The 19,941-nt window shown below is 35.6% G+C and overlaps 1 protein-coding gene across 2 annotated transcripts; it reads left to right on the top strand.

Annotated features, from left to right (window-relative positions):
- Positions 1–9,875: 9,875 nt before the first annotated feature.
- LOC110463544 (pantetheinase-like) lies at positions 9,876–16,502 on the top strand. 2 transcript variants are annotated; one of them, XM_021518210.1, is made up of 2 exons: positions 9,876–10,102; positions 14,375–16,502. In XM_021518210.1, exons 1-2 carry the CDS (start codon positions 9,887–9,889, stop codon positions 15,740–15,742), a joined length of 1,584 nt encoding a protein of 527 aa, XP_021373885.1. In that variant the 5' UTR covers positions 9,876–9,886; the 3' UTR covers positions 15,743–16,502. The 2 variants fall into 2 exon arrangements, with proteins under 2 accessions (XP_021373885.1, XP_021373893.1); XM_021518218.1 differs by having other exon boundaries at positions 9,876–10,097.
- Positions 16,503–19,941: the final 3,439 nt, after the last annotated feature.

Raw genomic sequence — 19,941 nt, forward strand, 5'->3', positions numbered from 1 at the left:
TATCGTTTATTATATTTTTTTCTCTGGCAAATAGAATATCATAATAAGCGGGTTCCACTGTGCTGTTATTATTAATTTCGGACTCCTGTGGTGCAATGCAGGACATTGCACTAGCCAAATACATTTCAAATGTTGCATGTGGTCAGGTAATAATATGTTTTTAACAGAGGAAATATTTTGGTCGAAAGTTGATTGAATTGTCGGGGGCATGAAATCCCTGAACACTCATCCCTTCGATGACCGATTGGCACTCATATTACAGTACTATGCCGACTGCATCATCGAATATCTTGACGTGTGAACTGAATGCTTTTGAAAAGATTACGTGGCAAGGTACGTACCTTGAATCAGTGAATAACCTGTGAATTTGTTCCGACATAGACAGTGTGCAATATAAATGAAACTCCAGAATGATATTATGTATCACCCCCAAGCTTTTAAAAAGCCAATTTGACTACGTCTCTGACGCACTGTCACCTTGATGTTGAAGTCAATATATATTATGTTTTAGTTTCATTGCGAGCTTAGCAAGCTTATCTGATTTTAATATTTTCATTTCTTGAGTAACGATTCTATAACTGTTTGTGTATTGCACTGCCCGCGCAATTTCTGTCCCCTCCCCTCTTAACATGTTTATAAAGTCAGTGTTGAATTGTTGGCACTTCCCCAGCATAAATTTAATTTGTCAGCGAACCATGATAGAGACGTTTGTACCTGTAAGGTCAGTGGTCCGTAGTAGTAACAGGGTACAAGTGTTAAAGTTAAAGTTTTTAATCCGATAATCTTTTTCTTGCATGATGGATAACCAGATAGTTTTTTTCTGGTGAAAATTGTAATACATGTAAATAAATACAAAAAGAAAATAAGTAATATATTCATAATTCATTCCACTCTGGCATTTTACTTTAAAAAAATTCAAGTTGGGAAAGTACAAGGTGGCTAGCCAAGACAGTTATCTAACTAAATTTTGTGCAACACTATATGGTTCAGATTACATGCGTAGCAAAATAAACTGGAATGGTAACACCTGTCCGAAAAAAATCTGTATCCACCCCTGGTCAGTTCTAAAGAAAATATAATAAAAACTGTTGAACATGGAAAAAGCATGACTAATACAAATGACTGTTAAATAATATATAAAATAATAAACAACAATGAAATCTACCAAAACATTAAATGATGTATTCTTTCTTGTATTTCAGGCAGCACAGGAAGATTTGGAAGATGTGAATAAATCCAAAGAGGCTGCAATTATCAAAATCAACTGGATTGAAACTAAAGATGTTATTATCTGCAATAATGATTTAACACGTGATAATTAAATGGACTGTATGATTGCCAGACTTCGTATACATGCTGTGCAGTTGTGGCCTAATATGGATTCAAAAGTGCCCATCAAAGCCATTTTATCACATATACATTTTTTTAGATACACTGGGAATACATGATCTCTCATCAAAAACTCAAAATTTTCCTTGATGGAGACCTCCCATAGCTCCCTCACATATCCTCTCCACCTATTCACTTTCCTCATTGGTTGTTGCATTTTGCAACAGTTCATGGGGCCCTTTTTAGGTTACAACCAATATTAAAATTCAAATATGTTAAGTTGAAAATTGCCACCTATTTGAAGAAATATATCTAAATGAGGACAGTTATGAAGGATGGGGACTTTCCGATAAATAAATCTGTGAGATGTATTTGCTGAGAAGAGCCCTCACCCCCACCATGGTCTTAACCGTCCACGACAACTGGCATAACTGTTTGTGTATTAAATACTTGTATAAATACACATACATGCAATACGCCAGTGTGTAGTCCCATGACCATACTTGTGTAACCTACAGACCCGTATTAAACCACTAGAGGCTTGAAAATCTGTATTTAATATAATAACACAGCATGTAACTGTCCATGGAAGTTTACCTGGCAAGTCTAGTACATTTCACATGATGTGAAATTAGCAAGCAATAGTTAAGCTTAATTGACCCTCAACTTGGAAAATGTTGGGGACTGTGATTAACTGTTGCCTCAGCACATTTCATGATAGCACACATTACACTTGACTGACTTATTGTAGAATGGATTCCATGCTATACCCTAGTTAACGTACGTTAGAAAATAATATTTTGAATGTCAGAAATATATGAACTCAAGATAACATTTCACAAGCCTACTCTATTTTTGGCATAAAATTTGATAAATGAAGATTGATGTGATTCATGTATTACAATATTTAATTACAGTGAGATTGTTGTTTTATGACACAATGTTAATTAGTCCTCTACCGGTCCCAGGATAGTGGATATAGAAATTGATTTTAAGTTTCATGCTGTTACCATTAACATAAGCATACGAATAGGTGTATACTGACATACGACCCATGGCAAAATCCTAGTTGACCTAAAGACATTTGTGACACACGTGCACTTTTGCTGGTCTGTAGGAAATATATGTTTCACCCTCTACCAATAGGCACTAAGGAGATATTGCAACAGTCATATAAATATTCATTCGGAAGTTAACTCTTTATTTATGGCAGAAGCAGAGCCCAAAGCTTCTTGAAGCAGTACTTGTTGTTGGTCCTCGGAGGGACAATATATTTCAGACTTTTGCCAACACAGACATTAGATAAGAGTAAATATTCGTTCACTTCATTTTCAGCAAATTTAAATGGTGTTTATTCTGCATCTCAACTGACTGTATTGTGTTCGTTTTTCCTAAAATGTTATATATATAACTATGGAAATATTGCAACATCAAGAAGCATGTGTCTGCAGTACTTTTAGTACTTTGATTAGACTGATCGGATGTAGAAAATGGCCGATAGGCCACCATCTTGGATTGTGACATTAAAGGTTTGTTATGACCATTTCTCAGGAAGTACTGGAGGGATCTTTTCAAAATTTGTTATGTAGGCTCCGCTAGGTCTGTAGTTGTTCATATTTAATTCTGCGAATGATTAGAGAAACAAAATGGCAGACAGGCAGCCATCTTGGATTTTGACATTGAAGGTTTGTTATCGCTATTTCTCAGGAAGTAGTGGAGAGATCTTTCTCACATCTTATATGTAGGTTCCCCTAGGTCCTTTGTTATGGCCATTTCTCAGGAGGTACTGGAGGGATCTTTCCAAAATTTGTTATGTAGGCTCCCCTAGGTGTGTAGTTGTTCATATAAACTTTAGAGACTGATCAGATAAACAAAATGGCAGACAGGAAGACATCTTGGATTTTGACCGTGAAGGTTTGTTATGGCTATTACTCAGGAGATCTTTCTTAAAAAAAATTGTAGGTTCCCCTTGGTATGATGTTATGCATATTTTCTTATAAGAATGATCGAATAAACAAATCTTTGATTTTGACAGTTAAGGTATGTTAATGCTATGTCCCAGGAAGTACTGGAGGGTTCTTTCTCAAATTCTATATGCAGGTTCCCCACTATCCTTTATTGTTCATGTTTACTTTTGAAACTGATACCGACAGCCATCTTCGATTTTTGACATTGAATGTTTGTTAGTACTATTTCTCAGGAATAACTCGAGGGATCTTTCTCAAATTTTATATGTAGGTTCCCCTTGATCCCTCGTTGTGCATGTTATATTTTGAGACTGATCATAAAATTAAAATGGCTAAAGGAAGAACTAAACAGATCTTTCTCATATTGAAGTGATCGATTATATTTCTTTCACATTAAGTACTGTACTAGTAAATATGTGAAATGACAAACTCACTTTGAAGGTTGGATTTCATACACATCAGTATTAATTTTAGATCAAAAGTTACCTCAAGCTGCATTTCCTGTTAACATGACTCGATCAAACAGATTAGAGGAAAGAAGAGAAAAGATCGAACTGACAAAGAACTTATGAAGATGGTACAATGGTGGACGCCAAGATCCCTCTGGGATCTCTTGTTATAGCAAGTTGACGCAGAAAGCTAGCTGAAGTAAAACTACTGATGAACAGTTCCATAACACCATCTTGTTCACCTAAGACTAAAACAGTTCTACTTAAAGTAAATGATAATCCATGTCTAAAATGCATATAAGGAACATTTTTGGAAATACAACAAAAGGAGAAATGTGCTTATAAAACTTCATATATTGTCACAAATGGTTTTTTTTCTTTTTTTCTACAACAGTAAAATTATTTCATGGATCATTGTCCCACTGTACTGTGATTTTTTCGTATATAGTAACTTTCACTTAATTTCGTTTTGGATAAAATTGTAGCTCTCACTTGTGATCCATAAATACTGTCTCTACCTCTACAATTCCTCCCAAATCGGGAATGAGGCTAAACGCGTTTGCGACTTCTGAAGTCACTTAGAATTTCATTGTAGCTCACTTGTGCCAGGTTACTTCCGCTGACCAGCGATCAGTTAGATCGACAGTCCTGAAATCTGAAGTCCAGGGTTGGAATCCCGGTCTAGCCCGACTGAATGTTTATAATGTTTAATTTTATCTTTATCATTTTTATGAAAGTCCCGTAAGGTATGATTAAATTTTCAGAAAATGATATATCAAAGCTATAGTCATGCCTGATAGAAACGGTTTCCAATGTGGAGTAAGAGTTTGTGTCAGTGGTAGAGGGATCTTTAAGTTAGTATTTTATGTAAATCGTGTCAAAGATTATAGATACAAGGTTACGGCCAACCTTGGTGACTGATAGTCAAAAAACATTGCCAACCACCCTATAATGCAGTAGCTAGGAATAGGAAGCAAAGCAAATCGATAGTATTTTTATTTTATTTTTTTGACCGACATCTCGTTATCTCTCGCTCTTTACCCATTGACACATAGGCAAATAAACACAAACTTTATTTTACAACGATTATGAAACGAATTATTTATAAATCACTCTTGTTAGCCCGGATGTTAGCGCACTGGGAGTCTTATTATGGGAGGAAATCTACCCGGTGAAAACCCACGTGGTCGGTCAAGTGACCTAATACGTTTTCATGATGATGATGATGACGATATCGAAGTTTTCGAAAATGTCACAGCCAAGCAGAGGCCATGGCGGCTTTCGTGCATACTGAATTGTTTTTAAAAAGCTGCGAAAACTGTTTATGTGTCCCCTTATGAGTTCTCTAATTAGACATTTGACATTTAGAAACTCTCACTCTATCAACCTTCATGACCTTTTAAAAATGAATCATATCCATGAAAATAATTTGAAAATACAGAAGTTGTAAAAACGACTAATCCGGGGCCTCAGCGACCATCGTGGGTTTTGAATCGGTCCGGTATAACCCTAATCTCTACCCAGAGTGTTCGTTCCTTTTTAATCACACACACAATAATAAATATTAGAGTGTTGCATGAGGATAGTCTTGCAGAAGTATACACTAGGTAAAATTGCTTCCTGGAATTCATTTTGATATGTATTAATTAAAGAAATATAATGATAATTCTGTTTAATTAATGGTAAAATATATCCACAGCAGAAAATGTTACTGATAAGAGTAACATAAATACTACATGTATTTGGGGAAATAAAACTATAAATTTTGATAATTTTTCACTTTCTCTAATTAGGACTGTATGGATACTTTTACATAATGATGTATATGAGTTTCTGTCAGATTTGAAAATATTAATAATATCACACCCTGTGAAGAGAGCATCCTTTCGCAACATGGTCATGTCAAACCCAAAACATCTCCTCTTCTAATTGCTAAAACTCTTGACATTAGTTTATTCAAACAGGTAAATTTAAAGTGCATATATAGATGCAAAAACATTAGTACTATTTCCTGGAGTTTTTGAAATGTTGCTGTTTTTGGCTTCAAAAGTCACTTAAAATGTGTAATGGATCATTACTCCTTGTACATGATGTATAGATATAACTGATTACTTCATACATGTGAATACTTTGAACATTTGTAATTAGAAAAATCAGGCCAGCTAACATTTAGGCAAACAAAATAACTAATGAACTGTACCATACTAGATGTCCTTAGCAACTGTGTTGCGAAGGATTGGGATAATATTATCAAACCATTAACTTAAACTTTTAGAAGATAACATTATACAGTCAAACCTGTTTACAACGATAATTGTACAGAAATGTTCAGGGATATGTACAAAAATGCAACAATGCTGGTCAATTTACTCTCAAAAACTAATTATTCAGGTGTTGTGTATTTTTTCCACCCATAAAAGTGTCCCAATAGCACATTTTTTACAAAATTGCTTTTACCACACTGCCACTTCCTTGATTGCATGCACTGTTACAAAGAAAAATGTGACAATATTTTCTATTAGTAATACAGGTCACTTAAGAGAAGCAGGTCTGACTGTGTTTATTTATAACAATCTAACAAGACAGCACTAATTATAGTAATTGACTGGGTTGCAAAACATTAATTCCAAAATCACTTGACCATGAAACAGAGGTCACATGGACCTCATGCATACTAAAATCAAAATTATTTGATTGCATTTTACTGTATGCATGGCTACCTATCTATGCATCACTTATATTTGAAATGTTTTGCAATTTGGCCAAATATTTTAATATAAAAACAAGTAAACTAGCATGTCCAATTTATGCAATTTCTTACTCTATCATCCAATCCTCCTTTGGTGGTAATAATAGTGGTCAACCTGTGGTAGGCTGATAAATTATGATATTTACACTTCATCAGAATGCTGTAGCAGGCAGCTTACACCGGAATTATACCTGGTGTCACATCCCAGAGGCTAGCACAGTAACGCAACATAACAGATCAAATAGGAAAGGAACCCTGAAACAAATAACAACTAGCATTCAGACGTTTTCTGTAAGTTGCAATTTTAGTATGCATGGGCCTAAATATAGATGCCATTTGAAAAGTTTGAGGATCAAATCCTTGCTTTTCTCATTTTCTATATAGGATTTTTTGTCGTCTCCGAAAAGTGGGTGGGGGTGCATTTTACATTTTACATGAGTAAAGTGTACTTGTGTACCCTTCCTTCATTTCCTTCACAATATCCTCAAGCAAATTCTCAGTATTGTCTGTCAAATCTTCTATGCTGCGATACTTGTATAATACTGAGGCAAACATTGCCGTTCTGGAGGTTAAAGTCTGTGTTTGTGTCCTCACTTCCGAAAACATCAAAGTCTTTGTGTCCTGACCTTGCTCACTACTACTCAGCGACCCGTAGAAGGATTCATTTATGTGTCAAGGAGTTCAGATTGAGGTTTAAAATAATCATGCTCAGTAGGTTGGAACAGATCAGGGACGTCGACAGCAGCAGAAGAAATCTTTTCCTCTGGCAAAGTATTCACCTGCTTGGCTGCATCTACAATATAATGAAGTAGTTTTATATGCATTATCCTAGCAGGCACACAACATTTATTCAACGTTGAAATTAAGTTATTATTTGGTCGTGACGTTGATAAACGTTGAATCAACGTCGATTCAACGTTATTTTTTCAACGTTGAAATGTTGTTGTAATATGACGTTCAAACTATGTTGATTTATTTGAATTTTTTTCAACCTTATTGGTATTGCTGAATCTCAACGTTGAATCAACGTTGATTCAACGACCTGTTTTCAATTGTTAATGATATCTTGTATTTCATTTTTGGTTATTTTATATAGAAACATAACGATTATCATTGTCTTAGGTAAAGAAATCGAAAGTATCGCGGGACTGTGAAAACATTATCTACTGGGGGATTTAAAATCACGTTGTTGAACTTATTGGGAAATTGAAAGAGTTATTTAAAATCTGGAGCCGTTTTCTTTTGTTATTTTGGCTTATTATGAAAATCGCCAATGTTTATTTTTCAGGGAGTTTAATTTAAATTATTACTCTTCCCTTATAATATTATATGATTTACAACTTTGTGATTTATTTCATGTCTGCCTATGTGGACTGATTATCTCCCTTGCTCTATGTGGAACATAAACCCATATCAACCTACCATGCAACTGCAGATTATTGCAATGAAGCGCTGCATTACAGTAAAAGGTAAATGAAATTGGATATCTAGATTATTCAACTCTGTGATACAGTTACGTTACTTGCATGTGTTCGATCTGTAAGAATATATAAATGTAAGATGATCACCTGATCCCCGGACTTTCAAATAATTTCCAATCTGATGCAAATTTAAAACCTGGAGGTCCCAATATTGAAAGGCCGATTCAGCCTTGCATTGCCAAAATGAATAGGCATTTAAAAGCCGTTTCATATGACACACATTTGAAGCAAAATGTTTATAATGTTACCCAGGCAAACAGAGAGTGAAACTACTTTGCACATGTGTGTATAAAATCGCTGTAATACCTGCTTTCATAAACTGAGTTACGCACCCGTTAGGAAGATAAAAGCCTGTGTGAAGTAAGTGTGTTTGTAACGGTAGACTCGGTCACTTTCTTTCTGTGTTCTTGTTTACGAAAGACTTATAGAACGGAGTTGGAGGTACCTCTATAAGGTCGTTTTATTGCGATGATATTTTTTGTATTAATATATATTTGTCTATTTATCTATTTTAAATAGTTTTTATAAGAATGAATGATGTGGAAAATATTTGACCAGTGATCATTGTAATTAATTTATATAATAATATGTTTTACAATCTTTTGCAGAAGCTTTCCAACTGCCACTTGTATGTAGGTGCTGCATTCCAAGAGTAGGTATCCCAAATCTGATGTATACCCCGGATAAACATAATGGAGATGGGCCTTAAGCTGCTGATTAGGTTGTTTAGAGAAATAAATTGTTACTCAAAAGAGTGCGCTGTTGTCCTTTTCTTTGTTTTCTACTACCAGTTGCCCGAATTTCCTCTTGCTCTGACACCAGACTAAGACGTTTTGACAGATAGATGTCCCTTACCAGACATCTGCCTGTCAAAATGTCTAAGTCTAGTGTAGGGGCCAGACGAAACTCGGGCTATGCTACCAGTTGAATGATCCGAAAGAAGGTTGAATAGTTATGTACAATTCAACGTTATATCAATGAATGAAATAGACGTTTATTCAACGTCGAGCTTCAATATTGCATTTTGGTACGTTGTTTCAACTTTCACAATCAAATATAAATTAAACGTTTAAACAACGTTGAACATCAACGTCATTTATTCAACGTGTATGTGCCTGCTGGGATGTGGCCTGTCTGTTTTTTCATGTTATGAATGCATATTTAGTGAATGTTTGGATTCAGAAATACAAAAAAACAACCCATTATTTATCTAAAATCGACGGACAAAAGGCGATTAGAATAGGTCATTTGAGACTGTGTCTCAGGTGACCTAAAAACTGTCACATTCTTGGCAAAACACGCAAAACAATATATACTGTTATACCGGATGGCTGGCTGTGTTCTGCTATAAAAACGCAAAGATCGTCCGAGTTTTCAGTGCAGCTGTTTAATGGCGATAAAACTCGACGAGCCGGAAAACGTGCCTAAGGGTCTTATATCAAATCCGGGGACCGTACCCCGATTTCCGGAAGAGGTTAATCCGCATTACACTACTTTCCAACTTCTTTGGTGTGTTTTCTACGGAGGCTGCCTTTTTGTACGATAGATCACATGCGTTTTTGGTCATGCGATTTGGGACTTGGTTTTTGACATTGGCAGATACTCTGCGTGGAGATTGGGTCAATCAGGAACCGTCGGCACTTTCCGTAAACGAGAAAAAGTACTGTTCCCGATTGGGAGATTGGTATAACCTTTATTGTGTATGACCTCATGACCCGGAGGGAAGGAATGGTCTATTAGAGTTATATCATATATACTTACATTTTTAAATGGAAGTAAAGCATTCGGGCTAGAACCAATGCACACTTGATGAAATGTAACAAAAAAAACAAAAACAATTGTCATGAACCGGTGATTTGATGCGAATGTCACGTGATAATTCTCAAGTGATTCTCAGAATCCGAAACAGCCATGATTATCAAGTTCATATATGTAGCTGTTCTCACAAGTAGTGTTGGAGGTTTTCTGTTTCAAAATGAGACTAGAACTACGTTTCGTGCCGCGGTTTATGAACATGCGGTACACTTATTTCCATCGTCTTCTTCGACGACAAGACAAACAGCCCTGGCAAACATGATGATGAACCTTGAGGAGTACAAACGCCAAGCAGACATAGCGGGAGGTCAGGTGGGTCACTTTATGTATGCATACATTTTAGTATATGCTGAGTAATAGTTCAGTGGCGGATCAAGAGGGTTTTTTGGGCTTCAGGAAACCTTACAGCCTGAGAATTTTCTTTGAAAATCATGTATTTTCACCATTTTCCTCAATTTTTGGCGCTCGACGAAAGCCAGAGGCCTTTAGCCGAACTACACATCGAAAGTAACATTTTGTGGCAACTTTTCCGGCAAGAGTATAATGTGTAGAATTGTGTGCATTTGACAAGTTATAGCAATGCGTACGACTTGGTGCACATACATTTTTGGAGAATGCATTTTTTTTTTTTTTTAGTTCAAACCCAATATAAATAATCGATAACTGCTATAGTGGCCGGGGTACACATGTCTTGTCCGCCTTTCCCGTTACAGCTCAGATCAGAGACACTTTGCGCAGCCAAGTGTGCCCGCTACATAGCGTGGGAGTAAGGGAGGTTTAATTGTGGCCAAACTAGTTACTAGCTCAAGTAAAAACTGAACACCTGCTTATAAATAATAACGCCGAGTGTTGATACAATTCAGGATCCAAGCTGAAACATTGTTGGCTTACCGATTAAAAAAAGAAAAAATGAAATCATGTAGACGTATGTACAGCATCTTGATCCAACCAATGTTAGCTCAATAATTATCTGATATAAGTACAAGTATTGCTAACTTAATTAGGATTTGAAATTATACACAGCATTAATAATACATTCAAGAATCAAAACATTGTCAGCTTAATAATTTTCTGTAATCTGTAGACTGCTTCCTGGCAACATAATCTGGAGGGCATACTTGAACATATGATCTGGTCTGGTCCGAAGCTTTGGTCTGGTCTGGTCTCAATGGACTGGTCTTATGGGTGAGAGTCCAAAATTTCATATACAACTAATCGAGTTATTACAAAATTAGGTGACTGTGACCTACTTTCCCAAAACATGTTATAGGACGATAGAAATTGACGCCTGGGATCTAAAACAGATGTCGAACTTGAATTTTAAAAGATTAGTTCACTATGATCTGCTTTCCAAAAATTGTCACAGGACGATGACAATTGATATCTAGGATCTGCAACTTTGGTTTGGTGACCCATATGCAAATAAAAAGTCTCGTATTGGTCAAAAACAGATGCCGAACTTGAATTATGTCACCATGACCTACCTAACAAAAAATGGTCACAGGACGATATAAATTGACACCTGGGTTCAAAAACTGATGCCAAACTTGAATTTTATAAAATTAGTTCACTATGATCTACTTTTCAACCGGTCTATTTCCATATTTGATTGCAAATTACTATTGAATGTCTTGGCGATAGGTTTGTCGTCAGTAAATCGCCAATCCAGCAATACGTTGTAGCTGAAGGTTATCATCATTATGTATATACGCATACAGACTGAGGACAAAGTAGAATTAGAATTAGATGATGCATGATGACGTTAAATCATTTACTTATCTGTAATGTGTTAACGACTTTAGTTCATATATTGACATGTAGTGTCAAGGCAAAAAAACGATGTGAAGAAAGAGGGTTATGATGGACAGTCATTTCGAGTTTTGAACCAGGATATAATGCACTATAGGCTTACATTCATACCATGCTACATCATACTATATACTATAGTTCTGAGAAATAATGGTCAGAGACATTTTGTAATGGCCGAGAGCCTCGTGGTTTTTGGCCTTTTGTTATTTTTGTTTCTTTTTTCAAAATATTAAGTTGGATATTAAACAACTTTTATAAGAATGCCAGACACACATTCAATATTTTTACGCACACACAACGCACATTTTTTAGTATACAAGTAAAAGGTAAGGCAGCAGAGTACAGTAGAAATGGCTTGATCCTAAAAATAAAGGGCATGTTTCGGATAAACATGGATAGCGGATTCATCGTGCACAATACACCTACATAAATATATATATAGTTATAACCAAATTTTGAATAGGTTTTTTAGAAGAACATGATTTTTTTTTCGAAAAGTGCTTTCTCCAGATTTGGGACTTGTGAAAACCATGGTTACCACATCAAAAAACGCCTACTCGGTAACAGAAATACTCACGTAATAGCATAGGTCATACCGGTGGATTTTTCACCATATTTACACATGTGCGGAATAAAAAAATAGACTACATGAAAAGCTGGCTTTTGTTGTGTAGACACAGATTTGTAAATGGTAAAAAATATAGTCTCAAACCAAATTCGATTTTTTTTTTGTTAAATATGAAGCCCACATAGTCCACTTCATCATGCATATGCCAATTTTAGTGCTGATTTTTTTTAAAGTTTAAATACATCTAATATTACAGGAGTTATTGTACATTGTGGGAGTAATGAATAGGGGGATATGCTTTGAATTAAAAGGCCGACGTTTCATTTCGGGTTCAAGAGCCATCAAAGCCTTTGATGCGCTAAACATAAACAATTCAATGATCGAGCGTGCGGGTGGATTTTAGTATGTCGAAAGCCTATAGTTAAATGTACTTTCGTGTTGAGTTTTACGTTATGCCTCCCTTTTCCTAAGTCGACAAACCCCTTTATAACGTCAACATTGATGTGAATACATGTTGTTAGTAAATGGATGCGTAGGCGCACTGTAAAATATATATAGGCCAAAGGGCCAGGTGAGCTTATGCCGTGGTGCGGCGTCCGTCGTCGTCCGTCTGGCGTCAACTTTTAACTTTAAACAACTTCTTCTGAATAACCAAGAGGCCCAGGGTGATGATATTTGGTCAGTAACATGCTGTGATGTTGGGCTACTAATTTGTCCAAATGAATGACCTTTGACCATTTTCAAGGTTACAAGGGTCAAATACGTTAAACGGTCTGAATAACCAGAAGGCCCATGGTGATATTTGGCCGGGGACATGCTGGGATAAAGGACTACCAAGTTTGTTCAAATGAATGACATTGACTTATATTCAAGGTCACAGGGGTCAATTGTCGTAAAACACTAAAATGCCCAGGGTGATGATATTTTGCCAGTAGCATGTTGAAATGAAGGGTTACGAAATTTGTTAAAATGGATGACCTTTAAGAATATTCAAGGTCAGAGGAATTTGTTTAAATCTTTATACAACTTCCTCTGAATAACCAAAATGCCCAGGATGTTGATATTTGGCCAGTAGCATACTAGAATGAAGGACTACGAAGTTTGTTCAAATGAAGGTCCTTGAATAATTTTTAAGGTCACAAAATCAAATATGTTCAAAATCTTTCTTCTGATTAACCAAAAGCGGCAGTATGATGATATTCGGCCCGTACCATGATAGGATGAAGGGTTACCAAGTTTGTTCAAATGATTTACCTTGACATTTATTCAGGGTCACAGGGATCAAATATGTTCAAAATCTTTGAACGACTTCTTAATAACCAAAAGGCCCAGCATGTTGATATTTGGGCAGTAGCATGCAAGGTTGAAGGGCTATTAAGTTTGTTGAATTTAATGACTTTGAATTATATCCAAAGTCACAGGTCGTAGGTCAAACATGTTAAAATATTTAAACGACTTCTTCTGAATAACCATAAGGCTTAGAATCTTGATATCTGGTCGGTAGCATGCTGGGATTAAGGACTACCAAGTGTGTTAAAGTGAATGACCTTAACTTATATTCAATGTCATAGGGTTCAAATTTGTTTAAAAATTGTCTTCTTCTAAACGACTTCTTTTTAATAACAATGATGCCCTGAATGTATATATTTGGCCAGTAGCAGGGCTATCAATGCTTTTCAATTGAATAACCTAGGCCCACTTTTCGAGGTCACATTAAGTCAAATGTGTTGATATTTTGCAAGTGTCATCCTGAGATAAAGGGTTATACAATTTGTTCAACATAATGACCTTGCCCGACCTTCAGGGTCACGGGGGTGAAATGTTTTTAATTCTTTTAACATGTTCCTTCGAATGGCTTTTAATTAGAAATACTGATATTTGCCTGTAGCTTTATTTTAAATCACTTTTAAGGTTACAAGTGTGATATGTATTCCAGGTGAGCGATGCAGGCCCATTGGGCCTCTTGTTTGTATTTTGTTTTGTGTTTCTCTGTATGACTTTTAACCATTTTACTTCTCCTTGTCTGACGGAATTAAATATTTACCAATAGTATCACCGTTTGACAACGAACTTACACCGGTTTCCTGATGCTTTCTTTCTTCAAATGAAAACGAAAATACACCGAATAAAAAAAAAAAAATTGGCATCCTTGATCCGACCACTGTGTGTTTCTGAATACAATAACAGGGTTTGTTTCTTATTTTTAGGACGTGGACATATTGGTATTCCCCGAGATGGGTATATACGGCCTAGGGTTGTCGAGAGAAGGTATAGCCCCTTATCTCGAAAATATCATCGACCCCGAAAAGGAAGTATGGAGTCCCTGCGACTATCCGCATCGGTATCCCAACTCCGAAGTGCAGCATTTTCTCAGCTGCCTTGCCAAGAACAACTCACTTTACATCGTAGCCAACTTCGGGGATCGACAACCTTGTAGCCAGTCTCTTGACCCAAACTGCCAAGCTCAGTACCAGTATAACACTGACTTAGTGTACGACCCACGCGGTATTCTTGTTGCTAAATACCACAAGGTGAATCTTTACTTCGAAAAGTCATTTGACTTCCCTCCTGTGAATAAAGCAGTTACATTTGACACCCCGTTTGGTGTTTTTGCCTTGGCGATTTGCTTTGACGTTCTTTTTTATGACCCAATCATTGACCTGATCATCAACCATGGTGTGCGTAATGTTGCATTCCCTACTGCCTGGATGGACAGACTGCCTTTCTTGTCTTCTATAGAATATCATTCGGCCTTTGCAGCTGGTATGGGCGTGAATATGCTGGCTGCAAATATCAACTACCCTCGGATGAGGTTTCATGGAAGTGGAATATACACTCCTAATGGAGCCTCACGTTTCATTTACAACGACCAAACAGCTAGTGGAAAATTACTTGTGAGCGACCTTTCAGTCATTAACAAACACGGAAGTGTAACCCTTCCCCCAAGAACACCGACACTGAAAACGCCACACGTGACCGGAAGCATTTTTAAGTCAAAGTTACATTATGATTCATACAACCTCACGTTAATCTCCGGAATTTCGGGTCATGCGACCGTTTGCCACAATACCATTTGCTGCCAGCTGAACTACTCTAGACAAAATACCAACGAGACGTTTGCGTTCGGAGCCTTTGACGGGCTACATGGCCGCAATGGGTCATACTTTATGTACCTACAGGTCTGTACATTACTGAAGTGTACCAGAACCGGAAATACAAGCTGCGATGACAGAAATATGCAATCACAGACAATGTTCAATAACGTTCACATTACCGGTTACAATTTCACATCTTACATATATCCTGAGGTCCTCCTTTCACAAAACGGTTCACTTGGATTGTCTATAGGTAGATGGACGTACAGTTATGGAGTGCTTCACGCGCCGACTGGGTACGAGGCTCCACTGGTGTCAACGAGCTTATATGGAAGGCTTTACTCCACTGATGACAGCAACGGACGGGAGTCTTGGTATCCTACTAAAAGAAGCGTAGCTGCCTCAGGCTCGAGGAGGCACGTGCCTACACATACTCTTGTTATGTGTTTGTTATTTGTCAGTGTAAATTCAAGAAATTAAAAATTAAATATGTGTAATCATTAAAATAGAAGATTATACAATATCTAGGATGTTTTCTTTAGGTCTAGTACAAAGTACGAAAAATAACTTCTTTTTTTTTTGCTCGTTGTAACTTTGTTACAGTAATAAAAAGCAACATCTTGTAATACACAAATGTGCCGTACAACTTTCAATCTTATTTAAGATAAAATGGCAATATCACAACGATGAACAAGTTTGTGGTCCGGACCATTGATTTTTGCAGAGGGATAGAATTGAAGGGTGGAAACTTTTTAATTAGTTCTTAGTCAAGGTATCAACTTATTGCTTTTGAATGTGTAAATAGTATTATATTTCTAAATGTATTTCAGTTATGTGTATCGAATGCACTGCAAAATGCTTTAACTTTGTGACGCTTAAGGACTTCCCAACCTTCGTAATACACATGTTTTTCTTGTCGTATTTTCGTGTCGTCATTTCCGTATTGCGTATCGGGCATTCCATTACCGTAGTGTAAATTATAGTAACACCGGGTAAGCAAAAGTACACGTGCGTGACGATGATATGTCAACATCCGATATCAATATCGAAACTTATCTTGGAAATGTGTAATCACACATACTTCAGAAAATAAAGCTTATGATACAAAGACATTAATTAACTCACGGGTAGACACAGACATAAGATCAGACGACTTAAAAAAGGTCGTAGTTCACCAGCTCTTGGTCGCTACGACTTTTGTTGTCGAGCGAGTTACGCTCTGTCAGATAAATTGTAAAAAATTACAATAACTCTGTAAGAATAGTGGTTTGTGAAATATCAAGATCCCTATAAATTGCAAGTGCATGTGCGTGCACGTGATAACGGCATACCATGCGATACCAGCCTAAGGTTACCTATGTACCTGACATGTCAGTATACAATGCGTAAGCGGGCTATGAAATGATGTCCAAAGTGTACATGATTGAGAGTAAGTTTGTTCCATAAAAGAACAGTAAATTGACAATTAAATATAGTTATTTGATTTATTTCCGTCTTTTTGGGTCTAAGTAAAGAAAATAAGTGTCATTGTAAAATTCTATCCCTCTGCAAAAAGTTCCGACTTTTTTCAATGTAGACAACTCTCATCAGGATCAAATTATTATAAAATGTAAAATGAATTCATTATAAAGACTTTGTGTGTATTTGGGTCAATTTTTCACTCATTTTGTATGAAACTATGTGTCCTGTTTGCTTTTAGCTTGTATTTAGTAACTTTTATCCATACAATTTTAAAAAAACGCTTTTTGTAACATGTCGTAGATATTTTATGATCAATAAAATATTTTTAAGGCTGAATAGCAATGTTTCTTTTCGTTATTTTATTGATGTTATAGTTTTGAACAATGCCACACACTCAAAAAATATAAAAGTGTTGAATTTGACAAAAATTCAATTTTTCGGTTTTTTTTACCAAAAAATACCCAGTTTATCGGAATGCTTAGATTTTCATAAAATCATCTCTACATAGTGACATAATCATTATGTGAAACTTTCATTGAATTCTTCTGGCTATTGCGGAAGGGTGGAGCCTCCTTAATAGGAAGCTGGAAAGGGTTCGACAAATCTTTTATCAAAAACATCTTATACCCGATAAAAAAATATAATAACATTCACATAGGTCTCATAGTTATATCTATAACGACATAAATGTATATAGACATACATTATTCCGATTCTGCACCGATCATGTAATTACAATCCGTTTACCAAATATATCTTATACCCGATAATGATAATTGAATATATCTAATATATATATTTATCAAAATACATAATAATTAAAATATTTCTGCCCGTTCCTGTCCGTTCCTGCCCGTTCCTGCTCGTTTCTGTAAATCGTCTGACCGAGCTGGAAAGGGTTGTGTGCCATGTGTAAACACCGTGGGCTTCGAGTTCTGTTACTTTCTGACTTCTACTATCGCTCTTGTGTAAATATTTGTTTTGTGTGATTATACTACCCTTCGTGTTTTTATGTATTGCAAGCCAAGGCCATTACTCTCATACCATGCGCTGCGTCTGTCGTCGATAGCATAACGATTATATCTGCCAACTGTCAGGTTATTGTTGACCTAGTTGAGCAAAAATATGTGTTTTCCTATTTAAGAGTGAAAAGGTACAATATTTACTGTCTATCGGATGCTCACTTCACAATGGACAAGGACATAATAATCGTTCGAATTGGGGATTTGAATGTATTTTTAACTCTTTTAACTCTCATACTAGGGAACTGCAATACTTTTTAACAACAATTTCGAGTATAAAGTCTTACAGGAAAAGAAAGAATTTTAACGGTAATATGTTAGCACTCTATATTATAATACAGGAAGAGAAACTTTCTTTGATAACACTATATGGACCTAACACTCAACAAACAGTATTTTAAAAATATAAATAACTCAAATGCAAGAAATAAAGGTATAGAGTTAAAAGATGAGTTTGGAATTACAGATACTTTCAGAGAAATTAACCCCAATGCTAAAAGATATACATGGCATAAGAAAACTCCTCTTAAATAAGCATGGTTAGACTACATATCGATATCTGACAGTTCACTACCAAGTCTAACATCTTCTGTAATTGAACCAAGTTACCGATCTGATCACTCTATTTCTGCCATACACTTAATATTTCACAACTTTCAAAAAGGTAGGGGATTATAGAAATTTAATAACTCTTTATTGTTTGATTTAGAATATTTAACTCTCATCAAATCTACTATAGACACTATAAAACAGCAGTACTCTTGATATCCTGAACATATACTTCTCATTGATTTGGAAAAAGCCTTCGATTCTGTTTCTTGGAACTTTATAGCAAAACCCCTCAAATATTTCAAATTTGCCTAACTATAATTAATTGTATAAAACTGTTTCAACAAAACATCCACTCAACAGTAAACATAGGGGGGAAACTTATCATTTTTTTTCAGTATAGAACGTGGCTGTCGTCAAGAATATCCTGTATTTTCTTATATTTTTATTTTATGTACAGAATTTTATCGATACATTTAAGAAAAAACAATTACATCAAGGAGATATTTGTACGGGATAACGAAATTATTTTATCACAATTTGCAGATGATACTGTTAATCCGTGCGCACGGTTTGTTAATCTGCGCGCACGGTTTGTTAATTCGTGCTCATTAGTAAATTAGTAAACATCTCGCAGCTATGTTCGGGGGCTCCGTATACATCTGTAATTTTAGATGGTTCTAAAAGGTCTCTGGATGAAACTTTAAAAAAATATCGGGATTAAAAATGAACTTCTCCAAAACCCAGGTAGTGTGTATTGGCAGCAAAAAATATATAGTGGAAACACTTACACAACAGATTGTCATTTACAATGGGGAGGTACAAAGTTCAATTTGCTAGAGATAGACTATGATGTAGACTTATACAGAATTACAAAACTCAATTTTGAGAAAAACAACTTATAAAACTAAAATATCTCATAGCATCATGGAATAAACGAGTTCTTTCACCAATAGGTAAAATATCAGTTATCAAAACATTACTTATATCACAGTTTAACCATTTGTTTATAGCACTACCAAATCCGGATGAAACATATATAAAAAAAATATAGTATTTTGTATGATTTTTTTGTGGAATGGTAAACCAGATTAGATAAAGAGAGATGTGATAAGTAAAAGTTATGAAGAAGGTGGTCTGAAAATGATACATTTAAAATCTTTTATAACAGCTCTTAAAGCAACATGGATAAGACGGGTATATAAAGAAGAAGGAAATTGGGCTCATATTTTAGAAACATATTTTGATAAAGAAACATTAGCTAACTGTGGACTTGAAAAATTAAAAGAAGAATCAAAACATTGTAGTAACCTCTTTTGGAAAGATGTCTTAGAAGCATGGTACAGTACTATTATCTCTAGCAATATATACAATACCAATATACGTGAAAACCCTCTGTGGTTCAATAGTGAAATTAAAATTGACAGAACATTTACATTCAAACATTCATGGTTTAAAAGGGAGTACAATTTGTATATAACATTATTAAACAAGATGGATCACTCTACCATTTTAAAGAATTTCAAGAATAATATAACATAAATACTATTTTTTTGACATACCAATAAAAAGAATGCTGTGCATCATTTTATAAGAAAAAATCATCACATTTATTTTGTGAATAACACAACGAAGGTTAAAATAAAT

Source organism: Mizuhopecten yessoensis, unplaced genomic scaffold (assembly GCF_002113885.1).
Source record: "Mizuhopecten yessoensis strain PY_sf001 unplaced genomic scaffold, ASM211388v2 scaffold1511, whole genome shotgun sequence".
Taxonomy (NCBI): Eukaryota; Metazoa; Mollusca; class Bivalvia; order Pectinida; family Pectinidae; genus Mizuhopecten; species Mizuhopecten yessoensis.

Bases quoted from the DNA above. Each gene is read 5' to 3' on its own strand.
- LOC110463544 (XM_021518210.1), top strand. From the start codon at position 9,887: ATGATTATCAAGTTCATATATGTAGCTGTTCTCACAAGTAGTGTTGGA. The intron at 10,103-14,374 runs GTGGGTCACTTT...TCTTATTTTTAG, and splicing joins CAGACATAGCGGGAGGTCAG to GACGTGGACATATTGGTATT.